Source organism: Myotis davidii, unplaced genomic scaffold (genome assembly GCF_000327345.1).
Source record: "Myotis davidii unplaced genomic scaffold, ASM32734v1 scaffold332, whole genome shotgun sequence".
NCBI classification, from domain to species: domain Eukaryota; kingdom Metazoa; phylum Chordata; class Mammalia; order Chiroptera; family Vespertilionidae; genus Myotis; species Myotis davidii.
This window is the reverse complement of record NW_006285779.1, coordinates 1,820,904-1,839,819: the sequence shown is the minus strand read 5'-3', so window position 1 is coordinate 1,839,819 and position 18,916 is coordinate 1,820,904. Positions and strand designations below refer to the sequence as shown.

Genomic DNA, 18,916 nt, shown 5'->3' with positions numbered 1-18,916 from the left:
GAGGGGCTGCAGAGGCTGCTCGTGCCCTTTCCTACGTTCCTTCCCCCATCCTCGCGGATGCGGGAGGACGAGGTAGGTTCCCACGCACTTTGCAAACAGGGACACAGGCTCTGGAGGTTGGCTGCTGGAACCCAGGCCCTGCCCGCTGTGCAGCCTGCTCCCCGCCCCAGCAGGGCTCCCCCGATTCTTGGCCTTGCTAGCTCATGGCCACTCAACCTTTAAGTCACTCCTCAAATGTTACCCCCATCACGTATCTTCCTCACAGTTCCCCCCTCTCCAAACTGGCCTCCAAGTAATATGTATTTGTGGGATCCTATGACTAAAGTCTGCCCCAGCCCTAGACCCTAGCTCCCTGCCAGGAATTAACCCAACCCCGCCTCCAGGTGCCCTCCAGGAGGCCCCTCCCACCACATCTTCTAGTGGCAAACCTCAGGGAAGCTGCACAGGCTTCTAAAATGTTGGGCACCTGGCTGGGATCTGTCTGGAGGTGAGAGGAAATGCCTCTCATTTCCCCTGGGGGACAAGTAAAATGCCCATTTCTGCCTCTGGTCTAAGCCAACTGGCCAGCTAGGTCCACCTGCTGGAAATGGACAGCAGGGTCAGACTCCAAGATTCCAATTCTGCAAGTCCCGGGGTGGGGGAGCCTGAGCTTTGGGGGCACTTGGTAAGCTCCAAGGTAACTGGCCCACACAGCGAAGGGTGAGGGGCTCCCCTCTCCTAGAGTCCGATGGTTCCTAAAGTTTGGGCTCAGAACTCAGTGAATTGGGATGCTGGGGCTGAGGCCCAGGAACCTGCATTTCTGTAAATCCATCCTCCCTACCCCATTCTAATTCCATGCCTTTCAATCCTCACATCTACATTCAGGGGAAGGTCCTATCACCCCATTTTACAGATGAGGAAACAGAGGTTCAGCCACTGCCCACAGTCACCCTACCCAGTGGGAAGGGCAGTGGTCTGCAAGCCCACCCACAGGAATGAAAACCGCAGGGTGGATGGGGTGCAGGAGGATCTGCTGAATCTGTTGCCTCCAATGGATCAGGAAGGTAGAGTTCCCATGAGCCCCTCCCCGCACCTGGCAGTTTCATCTCCTTGGGGCAGAAGGAAAGCAGGGAGAGAATGTGCCTGGGCCTTGACTGTGCCCTTGAAGCCCAATGGTGGGGAGAATTCCCAGTGAAGGGGAGCACAGTATGGTGGCTATGTCCTGCCCAGCACACTTGCCACTCCCAAGGAAGGAATTCATCTCTCAGGCTTTTTTGCTGACTGAGGCCCAGGGAAGGGCAGAGAATGGATGGCAGAGAGGAGCTGCCCCTCCCCATCCCACCTCCCCATTTTCCCACTGGTCCAGCATGAGAAGCCCTCTGGGCCTGGGATCACAGTGGCCCACTGACCATTCCCTGGCTGCCAGTAGTCCAGGCAGGGGCACCTTCCTCACATGATGGCCACCTTCTCTCTGTTCATGCAGCTGCTGACTGCCCCAGGGTGGTGTGTGGCCGGGGTGGGGTGAGGGGTGTGGGGGGGGGGTAAAGGCAGGCAGGGTCTTATCCTGTGACAAGAGAGCTCTGAGGCTCGGGTGTGGGAGAGGGACAGAACTCACAGGAGCTGAGTGATTCCTCTGTGCCGGGACCAGCGATGCTCAGGCTGGTCATTCTCCACGGGACCCTCTGGGGAGCTGGTTACAAATTCAGACGGGGGGGCCCCACCCCAACCCGTCTGCATCTCCAACAAGCTCCCCCTCCCCCAGGGAGAGGGTGTTCTGAAGCTGGGCCAGTGTTGGCTGAGCACCTGACTCAGACTCCACCCCCCTTTGCTACAACCCTGACATGTAGGCAGGGGTGGTGCTAAGAGGCGCCCCAGTCCCCCACCATAGTCTGCATCAGACCCCAGCCACCCCTAAGCAACATTGATGCTTAGTAAGAGCAATGTGCTTGCAGTGCCAAACCAGCCTCCAGGCAAATGCCCCGCCTGCCTGTCCTTCAACCAGAGTGGAGCCCATCCCACCAAAGACTCAAAGACTTCTAGACCCCTGCAGGGGGTGTGGTCCCTCCTTTTGCAGGTAAGGACAGCAAAGCTTAGAGAAACTGTCCAACTTGGTCAAGGTCTTACAGTGAGTAGGTGAGGCTGGGGTTGGCCACTGAGACCTTAGGCCTTGTAGGGCTCATGGCAAATCTCCAAATACTGCAGCCCCCTGGAGCCCTGGGGGGAAGGACAGGGAGGGGGGCAAATCTCCAAATACTGCCACCCCCTGGGCCCTGGGGGCAGGGCAGGGAGGGGGACCCAAGGCCCTGGGGCCTGGGAAGTGCAGAGTTAATGGAGGAGAGGCTGAGTCCTGGCAGTGGGCAGCCGGGCTGTGGCTGAATGGAGGGAATGGCAGGCACAGGAACCTTTCCTTCACGGCATCTGGCCTCCTGCCTCTTAGCAGTTCCTGGGTGGGTACCTTTTAGCAAAGCCCTTTCGTGTTTTTAGCTGCTGAATATGCTGAGAAGCAGCTTAGGTATCCAGCGGCCGGGACTCCCCCATGCCTCACATCCTGGGGCATTGGGGGGTGGGAGGGCAGGGCTCCCCACCTCTGGCAATCCTACCTCTTGCTGCCTGCCGGGCAATCAGTCCTGGCCCCGGATGGGCAGCAAGCCCTCTGGTGGGGTCCAGCTCCTGAACAAGTCAAGACTGCCCCCACCTCCCCTCCTTGCTCCCATTCTTGCCCTGAGCTGGTGCTCACAGCCCCCGCCCACTGGTGACTCCACTCCACGTAGGTCACAGTCTAGCCTGCTTCCGACCTGCTGCTGAATCACTATCACCCAGGGAGCCACAGGAAGGAGAAGGAGGGGAGGGAGGGACGTCTCCCTCTAGTGCCGCCAGAAGCTAATGTAATTGAAAAGGCCTCCCAGGCTGTGTCTGTCCTCACTGTGTCCTCACAGCAGGCCACTCGGCCTTCTCTGTGACTGGTCCAGGGGTGACAAAGGCCACAGGTACAGTGAAAAATCATCCCAGGCAAACCAGGACATGGAACTTTGAGGACTGAAACTGGGAAAGTCACAGACAAACCGGGCCGGCTGGTCACCCCGCGGTCCACAGGTCTGGCCTGGCTGGGAAAGACGGGAGGCCTTCTCCTGCCTAGCACCACCCCTCCCCCATTTGTTTTCCTTGTAACTTTTTACAAAATATTTTTATTGGTTTCAGAGAGGAAGAGAGAGGGAGAGGGAAACAGAAACATCAATGATGAGAATCACTGGTTGGCTGCCTCCTGCACGCCCCACACTGGGAATGGAGCCCGCAATCTGGGCATGTGCCCTGACCAGGAATCGAGCCATAGTTCAATGCTCAACCACTGAGCCATGCTGGTCGGGCACCCCTCCCCCATTTAAGCAGGGACTCCTGAGGCCTCCCACTGCCCCACATGATATAAACAGTTCATCTCTTGGTCCTTCCTCACGGGAGGAGGTTCTGAATGAGGATCACAGGGCAGGTTCTGGAAGCAACAGACTCCAGTTCAACTCTGCTATTTGCTCGCTGGATGGCCACCTTGAGCTACTTGCTTCACCTCTTGAGCCTCTATTTCTCTATCGGTAGAATGAGGATAATGACCGTACCAACCCCTTAGGAACTGGGGAAAATGAAATGTACAGGATACATAAAGGGGCTCACAGGGTACCTGGCACAGAAAACGCTGTATAACTTGTCTTTATTATTATCCTTTCAGCCCTGGACCTAACCCCACCTTAGCTGCTACCCAAAGGCGTGCAGAGCCCCCTAAAACAAAAGGAAGTGGCTTCTTAAGCACCTCCCCACGATGCTGGCAGCACAGTGGCCAAGAGGGGCAATTCTGGCCTCATTTTCAGAGTCTTTGGTTTTCACAGACACCAAAACCACCCGGGTCTCTGTCTAGCGCTGTCCACCTGGGCAAAGCCTGTTTCTGAATGTTTGATGTGAGCTCCTCGGCAACGAGCATGTTTTCAGGGAGCACTGACCGTAGGGATTGGCTGCTCTGAGACTCAATGACGGGGATGCGTTTAACCTCCCAAGGAGCGGGCAACTCTCAGAGCCCCAAACCAGCAGATGCAAGGGGCCCCGCGCTTTCATGCGATGGTGGCACTCAGAAGGGTCAGCGTTCCTTTTATTCTTTTTCCCCCTTTCATTTCTCTTGGTGAGGCATGCTGTGTTCCTGCCCTGGACATTCTAGAGAAGGGGCTGGTGTTGGGGAAAGCAAAGGGGGAGAGGCTAGAAGAGGGGAGTGGGAAGGGCATTTAACAATTCGTGTGTGTTTTCACACATGCCTCCCTACTGTCTGGCCTCCCAGAAAATTCCCAGCAGGCACCTGACCTCGGTGCTCTGAAGCAGGCAGAAGTGGTATTGATCCATTTTATGGATGAGGAGACTGAGTCTGGGCTCATGAGGCTACATTGACAGTCCTGACCCAGAGTGCTCCCCAAGCTGCGGCCCCCCGGCGACTGGGCTGCAAGAAGAGGACGCACAAGCAGCGAGAGGCTCTTGCTGGGGGAAAGGAGGAGACCATCCTTCCGGTCAGCATTCCCAGAATGAGAGGCAAAGCCAGGAAGAGCCACTGAGCGAGGGAGAAAGGAGGAGAGGAAGCCTCGCCTGACGGGGCCAGCCCCGAGGAAGGACGCGGTGTCCTGCCGGGTGGAATTCTGAGTCTACAGGGCCTTGCCCTCCGCCGCCTGCCTCCGCTCTCCCGTCCTCGCTCCCATCAGCAAGTGACCTGGCAGCGGAGGACACGCATGCACCGGCTTCCAGGACGATGTTCTCACCCTCCTGTCTGCTGGCTGACATTGGCTGCTTGGCCCGGGACGCCCGTCGGCAGGGCTGCTGCCGCTGAAAACTGCTTGAGAGGCTGGCTAGCTTGCCAGATGGCTCTGGGTGACCTTGAGCGCCAAGTGGTTTGGGGACATGGGTGGTACCTGGAATATGGTGTGTGTGTGTGTGTGTGTGGCAGGGCGGGGGGGGGGGGGGTTGTTATGCAACCGTGGCCTGGGAGTGCCATGGAGCCCTTGAGGTGTGTAATGATGACTGACTGCTGTTATCAGCCCATAAGTGCTTTTTCAGCTCCTGCTGTAGGCTCTCTCAGGAAGGCCCGTGCAGGCCCAGGAGAAACACAGGACATGCGCTGGCCTGCAAGTTGTGGGGTGGAGTTGAAGGAAAGAACTACCTAGCTCAGTGAGAAATCTTGCATTCTGAGACATCCCGAGAGGCACCGGAGTGGTTACACCCCACGTGCAGCGACAAGATCCTGGGGCTGCAGGACACCCCAGGCAGCTTCCTGGAGGAGGGAGCCCTGACCTAGCCTTGAAGATCCCAGGGGTGCGGACCCACGGAGGGAGTAGAGAGGGCCAAGCTCTAGAAGCAGGAACAAGCAGCTCTAAGCAGAGGCTGGGCAAGCAGAGGGACAGCCAGGGAAAGGCCACGATGGGGAGGCGGGGAGAGGGACGGGGGTCAGCAGTGAGGTGGGGAGGGACTTTGATGAAGGGGAAGGAGAGACTTTGATGTCCAACTGTGAAGGTTTCAGAATCTGGGAGTCATGTCTGGGTGCACCGAAGGGAGATTTTTATAAGAGGGGAGGTAGACAGTTAGGGGCGGGGCGGAGAGAGGCTGGGACAGCCTGGCGATGATGTCACCAGCCCCGGGGCTCTGGGCCTGGCTCTGCCCTCAGTGGCTGGTGGCCCTGGGCCATCAGCTCCAAACTCCTGCTTTTCAAATGACAGGCTGTCATGCAGCAGTGAGTTCTGAAATCAACTCCGTGCGTCCCAACAAGTATTTAAAAGAGAACAGGCTAAATGACCAAGTCACCCATAGGAAGGTTACATATTGTTTGTGAAACTCGCATCAGATGTCCATCTACCTGCCTGCCTGCCTGCCTGTCTGACTGTCCGTATTGGGTTTTGATGTGAAATTTCTTACTATGGCAGAAAAGTTTTTAAAACACTGACAAATTCTTGGGACCTCAGCTTTTCGCTTCTAAAACCAGGCGACTCTGCCCTAGCTGCTGTGGCTCAGTTAGTTGAAGCATTGGCCCATGCATGGGAAGGTGACAGGTTCCATTCCGTCTGGGCATATATGGGAAGCAACCGATTGATGTTATCTCTCTCACATCAATGCTTCTCTCTCTCTCTCTCTCTCTCTCTCTCTCTCTCTCTCTCTCTCTCTCTCTCTCCCCCTTCCTCCCTAAAATCATTTTTGTTTTTAATGAGGCCACTGAGGATCCTCATGGGCAGCGAATTCTCTGTGAAACCAATACAGTGAGACACAGTGTGTTGGTCCAGAGGCCAGGCCAGCAGGGTCTGGGCAAAGGGGCCTCGGGTCAGCTGAGGTCTGGAGAATGTCGGGGGATTTTCCCACCCTGCGGAGCCCCGAGCTGGGTTTTTGTTTTGGCTTTTGAGAGCCATTGCACAGAATGGTCTCAAGGGGCAGTGACCTCAGGGACGAGAGATGGAGGGGACATGAATGCTGTTCTTTGCCCCCATTTGCACCCTGATCCACACTGTGGCACTGAGGGCCCTTGTGTCCAACAAGAATCCGTCCTTTCTCCTCAGGCCTGTGTTTTCCAGGGTTCTGAGAATGGGCCCCATTGTGACCAGGGGGACGGTCCAGAGCGGCCGGAATTTGTGCCTGGGGTGAAAAAGCTGAATTCCTGGTGAGGGAAGGGGTCTCATGTACCCCCGGGCTGTGTCCAGAGAGGCTGATGCCAGGGCTATGGTGGACCCCAGGCATTGTGCTCGTCTCCCGAACGTCCCAGAGGGGCGCTGCCATCGCTCAGGGAAAGGACAAAGCCCCGTCTCTCTGTCCCTCTCCTCTGACTTGCCTCACCGTTCTGGGCGAAGGCCCTGAGCGTGTCTCTAGCCCAGGGACAGCTCCTCGGTATCCAGGCCTCAGAGCAGAAGGTTAAGAATGTGGGTGGAGCCCTAGCCAGTTTGGCTCAGTGGACAGAGCGTCAGCTCTGGGACTGAAAGGTCCCGGGTTCGATTCTGGTGAAGGGCACATACCTCGGTTGCAGACTCAATCCCCAGCCCTGGTGGGGGCGTGTGCAGGAGGCAACCAATCGATGTGTGTCTCTCACATCAATGTTTTTCTCTGTCTGTCTCTCCCCCTCACTCTCTCTAAAACTCAATGAGAAAATATCATCAGGTGAGGATTAACAAAAGTAAAATAAAAAAAATAAAAGTATGGGTGGGGTCAGGGTGCTTCAGCCACTTACTACGTGGTGACACAAGCAAGTTACTCAACCTCGGTACCTTCAGTTGTCAAAGGGGATAAAAGTAGTTCCTACCGCTGTTGTTGTTGGAATTATCTGGGACAGTGTACAAAGCTCCTAGAGCCACCTCTGGAGCCAGGGAACCCCTGGGTGCAGGAAGGAACCTAGACTTCGAGTGTGGACCGTGGCCACAGTATAGGAAGGGCTGACTGGCCCGCCTCATGGGTTTGGACTTTGTAAGACCCTGGATAGGTGAGGAAGAGAAAGGTAAAAGGAAGGCAGAGACTCAGGGCTAGAAACACCAAGACAGCACCCCCCAGTTCTAGAACGTTCTTAGGGAGGTCACAACGCAAGCTCTGGTGTGAGTGAGCGCAGCTTCCTGGAAGAGGGAACCTGGCTGTGGTGCTGCTTTCTGATGTGCCCCTCGCGCCCCAGGTCCATGACACGGTCCCTGGGCTGCTTCTTGCCGGCTCTGCCCGGCAGGGACCTGTGGCTGGTCTGCGGCCCCAGGACTGCCCGGCTCCACAGTCCCCAGAGAGGTTCTGTAACTTCTGGGGACAGTGATGCTGGGTTGGTGTGGTCCTGGGCTCTGTGCCCTTCAATTGTCTCTCCTTCCCCATTTCAGCTCCCAGCCTCAGGCCACTTCCCAACACCCCATCCCCAAACCCAGCCTGGAGCAGCACCCGGCCCGCCCTGGATAGCTTTTACCGCGACTGCGGTGGACGAAAAGGGGCCGCGTGCTAACCTGACTAACTCAGGGAAGGCCTGCGTGGCAGCCTGGCAAACTCAAGAGACCTGAAGTAGCCACTAAGGATGGTCTGAAATTAAAACCTTTCTTTCATTAACAAGCGATTCATAGTGGGTAGTCATGTCCTAGGCCAGTAGCTTCCCTGACAAGGATCGACTTCCAAATTTACTGAGCCTACTGTCTTTTTGCATCTAAGATATCATACCTGTGGAATGTCAGGGTTACTCGAAACTTCCCTTTTTCCGGACCCCTCAAGGGCACAACGAATGGCACCAGGGCAGAAACCACAAATTCCCCCACTGCTGTTGTTATTGTGTGAACTGTCCTGTACCCACCGTCTTCTCACTTTTTATCCAATCCCAGAGGTTTCCCCGCTTTGCTTTCTCCCACCTCTAATCTGTCAACCACCGGATTTCATGGAACCCACTCTGTCTCCTCCTCTGATGGAAATTTATAAAACTAGGTGAAAAGCCGCCTTTCTTCGGAGCATTATCCCCATCCATGGAGATTCTGCTTCCCAGCAATTATTGACAGTTTGGCTCAGATAAACTCACAAAAATTCTTTACAGGTTTGAATGTTTTCTTACATTAACCACTACTATGACTTTGCTGTTTCTCCCCTTCACTCCAGGTTCCATGAGGCAGGTACTGTGACATCTTGGGTCACAGGGCTGGGCACCTTGGGTGTTTGCTGAATGAATGAATGAATGAATGCCCTGACTCTGGTGACCAGGCTCGGGCTCTGAGGTTCTGGGGAGCTGAGGTTCTGGCTGGAGCTTTGGTATCATCCCGAGCTGTCCTCCAGGCAAACCCTGGGCCTCTGAACCTCCCGTCCTTCCTTTCCCCCCAGGAAAGCTCAGTGGAAGTGCCGCTTCCTCCAGGAGGTCGTCCCTGATCATCACAGATGGGTCAGCAAGCACGGATGTCAGTTTGTGTAAAATACGAAAGGGCTTGAGCGGCCTCTGATGACGGGGCACTTCCTGTCCATTCATGAGGGTGGCCTTGGTCTCGGCTCCATCCTCGGTGACATCACTGAGTTGTCAGGAAACCACTGTGGCAGCACAGCCTGCTTTGCTGACATCCTGCCTGATGACTTCCCGTGGGTCTCTGTCCTCCCCGTCTGGACCAGTGTCTCACCGCCTCCTCTGCTGTCTCCCCTGCGGCCCAAGTCTGAGAACACGGGCACGTGTGCACACAGCAGGTGCTGACTGTGTGCTTCACATACATGGTCGCAACTCTCTTGACAACCCTGAGAGCTGGGCACTGTCACTACCCCCATTTTCCAGATGAGGAAACTGAGGCACAGAGAGCTTAAATCATTCTTCAGTGGCAGAGCTGAGATCAGAACCAGTGCTGGCTGACTCCTATGTGCACACTTAGAACCTCCATGGTCTTTCCGGGCTCGCTCTTGGCCTTCCCACCCTGCAGGCCTCCAGGAACACTCTCCGCCCCTGCCCACCCACCTACGCCCAGAAGCCTCCAAGCCTGCACTGGGCATATCCCCCCTCGCCCAGCCCTCTCCCTGCCTCTCTGTCTCTAACTCTCCCTCAGCATCCTGGTCCAGGCAGAGGTTTGACTCCCCAAGGCAGCCTTCCCTGCACAGCCCCGCCTCACCCCCAGGGGTCTCCCTCCCTCACCAAGGCTCCCCTGCACTCCTGGCCTGAGACTCTCCTTTGGGCCTGCTTAACCACCTCATCCCTGCACCGGTCAGTGCCACCCTCCTGGGAAGAGGACCACAGGGCCTGGCCCCTCCAGGCAGGCCTTCCTGAGAGCTCCAACGCGGTGCCATGGGCCTTGAGCAGACCTGGCAGTCCGGTCTCCGCACCCTTGTCACAGAAATGCAGGGCGGGGGTGGCCCTTCCCTGCCGCTCACCAGGCTCTGCCCCTGAGCCGCTGCTGAACTCCCTGCCTGTCCACAGGCATTTGCTGAGCATCTATTACGTGCCAGGCCCTGGGGTCACAGGTTGAGGAAAACAGACGCATCCCCTGGGGCCATGAACAGAACCAAATAAAGCAAATTGGCGAACTGGGTTAAGAGCCGAGAGGAAAAGGAAAAGGAAGAAAGAAAGGGAGGTCTCTCTGAAGAGAGGACGGAAGGAGAGCTGGAGGGGCAGCTGGAAGGGCGGGGCAGAGGGGGGTGGGGTGGGGGCACAGGCACCTGGAAGATCTTGGAAGTCACCCTGAGCACAGCAGAAGGCACCGCACAGGCTTCTTGGAAAGCTCCCTCTGGAGGTGGACGGGTGCCCCACACCCGCCCTTGGGTGGGACAGCCCCGTGGCCCCGAGTTCACTGGCTCCCAGACTTCCCTTCGGGATGAAGCCCCAGGAGCTGGTGGATAATGTACCACCTGTGGCTACCTTTCCTCCCCTGCCTGCCTTCATGCCCTCACCGGTGTCACCTCCCCAATCAACTGCTAGGTCACAAGTCTTCATCCCCAGATCTGCCTCTGAAGACCTTGGTAGGCCACAAACACCTACCTCTCCCTCTTCCTGGCCCATCAAGATCTTCCTAGCCCGCGGGATCTAGCACAGTGCCCAACACACAGTGGGGGCTTTACCCGCACATGCTGGGTGTGGGCCGAGGTGGGGATAACCCATGTCTTCTGTCCTTGGGCTCCCGAGGCAGCTGCCTGCAGCGTGGCAGGTCCCCACGTGTCCCTGGGCAGGTGAGACAGGCTCACAGGTGCCCTCTCCCACTTGGGGTGGGGATCTGGCCACTCCCCGTTACTAATCTTTAATTCACTGGCTTGGCAGATGCAGCCTTCTCTAATTAGGAGGCTGTCTCTACCTAAGTCAGACCTGACCACAGCCCAGCGCCTGCTTCCCTGGCCATTTAGACGGGCTGCCCCTCCTGTCCATGGGCCAGGCTCCTAGTCAAGCCTTCCTAAGGTTTCAGCTCTCCCTTCCGTGCACCAGCATTTGGGATGCTCCGAGCTGGGGATGCTCTGGAAATCCTCTGGGAAGCTTCCGAGGGCCGGAAAGAGCACTGGATTTTGAGTTTGGGGAAAAAAAAGCACAAGTTTTCTGAGCCTAAGGTTCCTCAGCTGCAAAAAGGAGGCATGAACCTCACAGGATTGTAATGATGACTGAACAAGATAGATCATGCTCAAGGGTCCAGCATAGCTGCGGGCAGTACCATCGGAGCCTGCAGGCACCCGCCAAAATGCTGGTGGCTGTAATATCCAATGTTGCCACAAGGTGGAGCAAGAAACACATCCCATGAACTAAGGCACTTGGAGTGACCAAGTTATAAGTGGTGCCTCAACTCCAATCAACCTTAAGACACAACTCACAGGGCCTGTGAAGGGGAAAGGTCATGTGCTCTCTAGAACGCTGTCTCTTTCACATCTTACTGTTGTTATGAATGTCTTCAGTGTCTTCCATTCCTACAGCCATCGGCGGCCCAGCCAAAGCCAATACTCTCTCTCCAGGAAGAGTATTTATTTATTTTTCTTTTATTAATCCTCACCCGAGGACATGCTTAGAAAGGGACAGAGAGAGAGAGAGAGAGAGAGAGAGAGAGAGAGAGACTAGCCAGAAGGCAATTTCTTTAATCCCTTTAAGCTGCCACAGTCTCAGGGACTCTAACCTGATTGCCCTTCTGTCCCACTCCCCTTCAGGGACTGGCTCTCATTTCACTCTCAGCTTGAATGCTGCCTCTTCAGGGAAACCTCCCTGACCACCTCACCCGGCTGGACTGTTGCTGTGGATCCCCATTGGCTCAGCAGCTGTTGTAAGCCCCATTTTACAGATTGAGAGGCTGAGGCCCTGGAAGTTTAACTATTTCCCAGGCAGCACAGCAGGTAGGGGAGGAGCCAGGCTGCTAGCCAGAGCAGCAGGGGGCTCCCACAGCAGCCAGCCAAGCCCTGCCTGTGCGGTCTCTCTCCCCACAGGCAGGGCTGAGCCGTGTTCACTTGCATGGGTCCCATGCCTCACACTGAGAAGGTGACTAAAAATGGGTTAATGCCTCCTGCCTGGAAGCCACAGAGGAAGCCCTGGTCTAGGAGGCCAAAAACTTGGGTTTGAGATTTGGCTCTGCCGTGGACCCTTTGTGGAGGGTTAGCAAACCAGGGGGTTGGTTACGACGGAGGGGTGGTAATTATAGGGTGGGGGGAACTAAGACCCACTTTGCACATGACAAAACAGCAAAAGCCGGCTTCAGAGCGGGGTGTCGCCACTGTTGTCTCTGAAGTTAGTTAAACTCAAGGTCACACTGCTGGCAGCAAGGAGCCTGGATCCTGAGATACAGAGTCAGACTCCAGGGCAGGCCTGACCTGAAAGCTGACCAGATCGAGGATGTGGGGTTCCTGCAGGAGCCTCCCCAAATTCTCGGGGCTATCCCGGCGGCACTGCCACACCCCTCCGTCTTCCTTCTGGGTGGGAGGCAGGGCTGGCAAGTCCCCTCTGTCCTCCTGGACCCTGCTTTCTGCAGGGAGGACAGCCACAACCTCGAACCCCTTCCGAAGGATCGATGGGAGGGGAGGCGGGGAGGCCTTGCAGAGGAATGCCTCCGTGGGTCTGACCTTGTGCCCACCCCGGGCCCAGAGCAACTGCCTGCCCTCTGCCCTGGTCTGCGTCCCTGGAAGCCTCACTCAGCGCCCTCCAGGGTAGCTCCCGGGCCACCTCAACAAGCCCCTGGCCCAGAACAAACCCCTGCTTGGCCTAAGTCAGGTACCACAGCCTCCGTCCCTTTCTTGTGGGCCTGCCAGGTGTCCCACGGACATGGCAGGTGGCAGGGTGCTAAGGGTGGACCTCTGGACCCTAGGGAAGGCGCCTCTCTGGGCAGGCTGGGCAGAACCAGCTCTGATCTGGCCATGAGCCTGCTGCCTCTCACCCCAGGTCCCTCCGAACATTGGACCATTGTTCTAGGCCCCAAGAGGGTGGCTCTGTGGCCCTGGGGCTGAAGAACAAAAACCTGTTTAGCAAGGCTCTGCTCCACCCATGCCATTTCAAGAATTGAGCCAGGATCCTGGCTGGCTTCAGTGGGAAGAAATGAGCCCAGGCCTAGAGGGGGCGCAGGGAGCAGGAGAACCTTAGCCCATTCCATGAGCACACCAGGAGCCACCGGAGTTCTTGTGCCAGTAGACTGGTAGCGGGTCAAAGCGATGCTCACTGTGTGGTGAGAGGCAGGCACACCTGCCCAGCCCTGGCCTCCATTATCCCCTCTGCGACAGGCTCAAGCTGAGAGCAGAGAGCCAACAATGGTCAGGTGACAAAAGAGGCTGTAGCCCAGCCTTGTGGCTGCGAGTAGCTGTCCCAAATAAAGATTAAAGTGAAGTGTGGGACTGGGCCAACAGACTCCTGGGAGGTGACCAGGGAGGGAAGAACCAGTGCAAAGGCCCTGGGGCAGGAACAAGTCTGACCCATGTGAGAAGCAGCAAGCTTCCAGTGTGGCTGGAGCTGGGATGGTGGGAGAGCAGCAGGAGGTGTCACCAGAGGGGGGAGGAGGCAGGAGGAGGAGGCCTTGACGCTGAGTGACAGTGGTGGTGGGGCAGCAGGGAGGATTTTGAGCAGAGGAGTGACACGACCTGATGTGTATTTTTAAATCGTCATTCCTCCCACTGCTTTGACATGGACCACAGAGAACCAGGGCAGAAGCAGGACACCAGTCAGGAGGCCAGAATCCAGGTGAGAGGATAAGGGTTGGCCGGGGGTGCAGCAGGGGAGGTGGCGAGGTGTGGACTGCTCTAAGGCGGCGCTGCAGGGTGTGCTGATGAGTTCGGTGGAGAGGTGTGAAGAGGAAAGGTGAATCTAAAATGATGCCAGGCCCGGCTGGAGTGGCTCAGTGGTTGAGCGCTGTTCCAGTAGGGGGTGTGCAGGAGGCAGCCGATCAATGATTCTTTTTCATCATGGATGTTTCTATCTCTCTCTCCCTTCCTCTCTGAAGTCAATAAAAATACATTTTTAAAAATAAATGAATAAAATAAAATAATGCCTCGGGCCCCAGCTCACACGCAACAGCAATACGCATCAGACAGTCTTAGTAGTTAGCGGACGGGGCCAGTTGTCTAGAAGAGCAATTGCCAGCAGACGGGAGGTGGACCCCCCTCTCCACCGAGGAAGTTTGCGGGCGGGCGGGCGGCCTGGATCAAAGCCTAGGGCTCAGGCCTGCTGCCCACCTCTCCCCGCCCCCAACCCCCACCAATGCTGGGCTGCTGCAGGCCTTGCCTTCTGTGCAAGAGGGAAAGGGACACGGCCCCCACCCGGCCCCTGGAACGCTCAACGCCCCTGCAGCAGCACACTTGAAAGAGGCCGGGGTTATCTGCAAAACTCCAAGTAAAGCCACAGGCTTTGATAATTTGATAAGCCACTCCACAGTCGCCCCGGAGTCAAAATACGCTGTTACTTGATCCCGTGTTTATGTTCAGGACGGTGGCCTGGGAAGGTGCAAGCAGGTCTGAGAGGGAGGGGGCACAGGCGCGAGGCTGACAGACATCAGCCCGCCAGCCCAGGGTTCACCTCCAGGGCTGGGCTCTTATGGGAGCACAGTCGACAGTGGAACGCGGCTGCTCTTGGCAGGTCCTGCAGGCCGAGCAGGGCCAGGGCGGGAGATGCCACCTAGCAGGTCTGGCTGCAGCGAACCCCACTCAGAGCCTCCTGCCTGCTTTGAACTGAAGGGGGCGCTGTTCTCGGGCCATATCTTGCCAGACCAATTGTGGACCAGCTCAGGTGACTGATACCACCTCAAGAAACAGGCAGATAACCCCACGGCCATGGTGACTTGGAGGCCCAAGGCTTTACACCTGCAAAAGCCAGGCTGTGGTCCCCAGGGGTGGGGCATCCCCATCCCACTCTGTTCCACAACCTTCCTCAGACAAAGCTGTGAGCATCCCTATGTGCCGGTGGCACCTGCCAGGTTACCTCAGTTCACATTACTCCGTAAGCCCCCTTGACCTCTCTGAGATATGTATTATCTCATCTTAGGGATGGAAAAACAGAAAGGCAGAGAGGTTGAGCAATGGTCAGAGATCACGGAGGTGGGCGGCAGGTCCTGAGCCGGGAGCCGGGCCCTGCAAAGCCATGCCCGCTACCTCGCCAGTGCCCAGCTGTCTCCCTGAGCCAGGTTTGCACCATTCCTTGAGGGCCTTTTGGAGACAGGCAAAAGGCTCCCTGCTATTAGTGCACAGGCCGACGGGTAAACTAGGGCCCGTTTACTCAGCTGACTGGCGGAGAGTGGGGTTTAGCGGCACACCTGCTACTTCACTCACCAGCCATGTCCCTCTCCCCTCCCGTGGGCACATGACCACGAGTGACTCCAATGGCGACCCTCCCCAAAAGGAGCCCCTCTCTCCTCATGGAAGGGAGGAGAACAGGAGGTTCCGAGAGGCCATCCCCGTTGGGGGGCGGCAGAGCCAGGTAGGGACTGGGGGACGGACACTGCTGGTCTCTAGAGCCTTCATCTGCCTGGGGAAAGTGAGGAAGGACTGGCAGGGGAGCACAGAGGGCAGGACAGAGAGGGCACAATGAGAGGCACCAGGCCCATCTTCTGGTCCCCCAGCTCCACCCCAGATCAGGAAGGCAGGCAAAAGGAGTGGAAAGACTATGGGCCTCTGTTTGACATCAGCAAATTGTGGGTTCACGTCCCAGCTCCAGCTGGAGCCTCAGTTTCCTTATCTGAGAAGTGGGGGTAAGGATGTAGAACTCCTGGTGCAAACGCTCTCACGAGCCTGGCACATAGTAGGTACAGTGAGAGCGATGTCTCCCTCTGGAGAGAATGCACACTTGTATCTCATTTTGTCGTCTGCCAAGCGCCTGCCCAGCCCTCAGGTCATCTGAGTTTCACAGGCAATCCTCGGGGGTAGCAAGCGCAGGGTGAATCGCTATCCCTCTGTACAGATGAGACAAGAGGGGCTCAGGGAGTGGTCTGCCGTGAGGGGGTGTGGCTCGCCGGCAGCAGAGGAGGGCTGTGAACGCAAGGCTCTGCGTCCTATTCCGGAGGTTCTCCACTAACGACCCCACCTTGTGAGCCAAGTCACTGCTGGGTTTCTGAAGGTCCACAGCCTCTGCTTGTTTCTTAAGCCTGTGGCAGCCGGCAAGGGAGACGGCCGCTGTCAGGTGAGCCTCTGAGCCAGACCATGCTTTTTCCTCCCTCAGGGGTCCGGGCCACCTTGGGCTTGGTCTTACAGCACGAATAAGGAAAAGGGCCCCTTTCGGCTGGACGGCCGTGGAGGTGCAGGCTGAGCACTTTACAACCTCCCTGGGCACCACTCACAGAAAGGGCCGTATGAATGGCACCCCTGGGGCTGTGCGGCACACACCCTGGTCTTCAGGATCTCTCCTCCCCATCGCCACGTGGCACCTGCCTCTCCCACGCCCGCCCCTCCCACACATGCCTCTCCCACACCTGCCAGCCACACAGGAGCTGCCGGAGCTGCCACTTACTCTTTGGGAGGGTTGACATCTTCTGGCCGGGCCTCAAAGAACTGAAAGACTTCATCACACTGTGAAATGTGGGGAGGCAGCCGGACAAGCGCCTGCGGGAAGAGGGGAGAAAGGGCGTTAGGCCTGAGGAAACTGGGACCAGGAAAACCAAAAGCAGGGTCAACGTGGGCCAACAGTGATGGGGAGGCTCAAAAACTGTGCTGAGGAAAGTAGTTAACTAGCCACTCACCCATCCAACCAGACAACTAGTCAACAGATTAACCAATCAGCCAATTAATGAAACAACTCTCCATCTGTCCATCCACTCCATCAACTAACCATCCAGTCAATTCATCACTAACCAACCAGTCAACTAATAAAAATAATGAAAAATGCAGTCAATCATCTAGCCAACAATTCAACCAACCAAACACCGACCATTCAACTAGCCAATCAAAGCAACTAAACAATCAGCCAATCAAAAGAAAACAATGACCATTGAACCCTAGGTCTCAGGGCCCTTGGGAACTAGACATTCTGCATGAACCCTGAAAGAATTCCCATGTTCCACCCCCGAGTAAGTCCAAGATCTCTAGCCTGACAATCCAAGGGTTTATCCCACCAGCCTTGTCTCCCACTAGCCACAGTCCAGCTGCACCAGATGCCCACACTCCCTAAACACTGACTGCACAATTAACCATTTAACAAGTTGATAATTCTACCCAGGACAACAGGGTGCTACCACGGAGTTTGAAAGGGAGAGAGGTTTTAGAAAGACTCTTTGAAGCTGAGTTCCGAAGGATGGGTAGGAATTAACTGGCCAAGGTAGGCGGGGAGGTCAAGCATGGAGGGTCCAGGAGCTGAATGAAGTCAGAGCCCTGAGAGCACTGAGCAAGGGGAGGAGGCCAGAGCCTGCCAGAGTAGGGTCTTCTTCAGATAAGCTGAGGATGCCTGGAGGAGCAGGATAAGCTAAGGGTGTAGAAAGACGTCTGAGAGGAGCGGGCATGAGCAACGCTAGAAGGGTTGGATAGGCAGAGAGGAGGGAGAAAACTCTCCAGGGAGGACTGTGGGCCAGCTATGAGCTCACTGTGCCGGCAAGACTGAGAGTCTGCTGCGGGAAAGCGAGAGATCATGGTCAGCCAATGGTCAGAGTTCCTGCCACACACCAGCGTGGACTCCACACCTTGCAGCCTGGGGCACGGGGACCCCGGACCAGGCCCAGACGAACATGGAGGGGTGGGGCCAGGGGAAGCCCTGCTTCTGGGCCCTTTAATCCAGAATGGAGAGAAAACACTGGAATGATCCTTTGGTCCAAACTGACAGGAGCGGTCACTGCCAGAGCTGGGCTGAGAGACAGGGCCAAGGACTCTGGGCTGGAGCCAGGAGAGGAAGAGGAAACCCCAGGATGGCCGGAGTGAGGAACTGCTGATAAAGGGGCTCCAGGTCAGTGGTCAGTTGGACAAGACCCTTTCCTAAACCTGTGCCTCCCAGACACCCCCACCAGTACCCGGTCCAGCGGCTCCCGTGCCAAGCAGGCTGAGACCTCCAGTACAGTCGCTGGGCACCCTCCTGACGAGGTCCTGAGGGCAGAGCTCATCTGCGTGTTACAGATTTGGGGACAGAGGCTCAGGGAGGCCATGTGGCCTGCCCACAGGCCCCATCGAGGGTGGGAAAGACCTCGCTAGAAGGTAAGCTCCACGCGGGCCAGGACTTTAGTCGGACCTGTTGACTGTGTCTCCAGATCCTAGAAGAATGCCTGGCCCAGGAAGTATTTGTTTGAATGAATGAAGTCATGAAACAATAAATAAGGGTTCTGATGTGCAGAAGCCCAAATAAGTGGGACACGATAATGGGGCATCGTGTGGTCTCAGGGTGCATCAACAGAATGATTGCGTTGAGGAAGAGGGAAGTGATAGTTTAATCCTTCTCTGGGCCGATCAGGCAGCAATCCAAGTGTGGCACTGAGCAGGAGGCATCCTACCACAATGGCTCTTGTCAATGTCGAACCCACACCTGGGCAAGATGAGACAAGGTCCTATTCCATAACATATAAGGCAACACTGCAGCTCCCAGCTGTTCCTTCTAGAGCCCGTGGCTTTCCGTGGGTCTCCAACAGATCACATCCACATGAACAGGCAGGAAACAGAAAGGAAGGGAATTTAACATTTAATAAGCAACTACCACGTGTCAGGCACTGTCCTAGGCCCCCTGACTCTCCAATGATCTGACAAAGAACGGAGGTTTTTCCATGTGTGCCTGACACGGGGCTGTGCCCTGGTACAGGGAGGAGCCAGACACGGCCCCTGCACCCACAACAGGGCACCTGATGATGTGTTGCCCATTTTGTCCCCATTGTCTCTGTTCACCAAGGGGATACTGTGCTCAGAAGGTAGGATGGGTGGAAGTTGCCCCCACAGAGTTCAAGTTTTCATTTAATACACGTGGTATGTGCTGTTTTCTCCCCCAGGAAGGAGAGAAGGAAAAGGGAAAGAAAGACTGAGGAAGAAGAGAGGAAAAGACACAGAGAGGCCCGGCTGATGCGGCTCAGTGGTTGAGCATCAACCTATGAACCAGGAGGTCATAGTTTGACTCCCAGTAGGGGGCATA

At 56.4% G+C, this 18,916-nt stretch overlaps 1 protein-coding gene across 1 annotated transcript in view; it reads right to left on the bottom strand.

Annotated features, from left to right (window-relative positions):
• SH3PXD2A (SH3 and PX domains 2A) overlaps window positions 1-18,916 on the bottom strand; it is a gene marked incomplete at its 3' end in the record, with an annotated part of 169,961 nt that overhangs the window by 82,201 nt on the left and 68,844 nt on the right. The window contains exon 5 of the mRNA XM_015559269.1: window positions 16,331-16,422. Within this exon, the coding sequence (XP_015414755.1) occupies window positions 16,331-16,422 (92 nt within the window). The remainder of the gene's footprint in view (window positions 1-16,330; window positions 16,423-18,916) is intronic.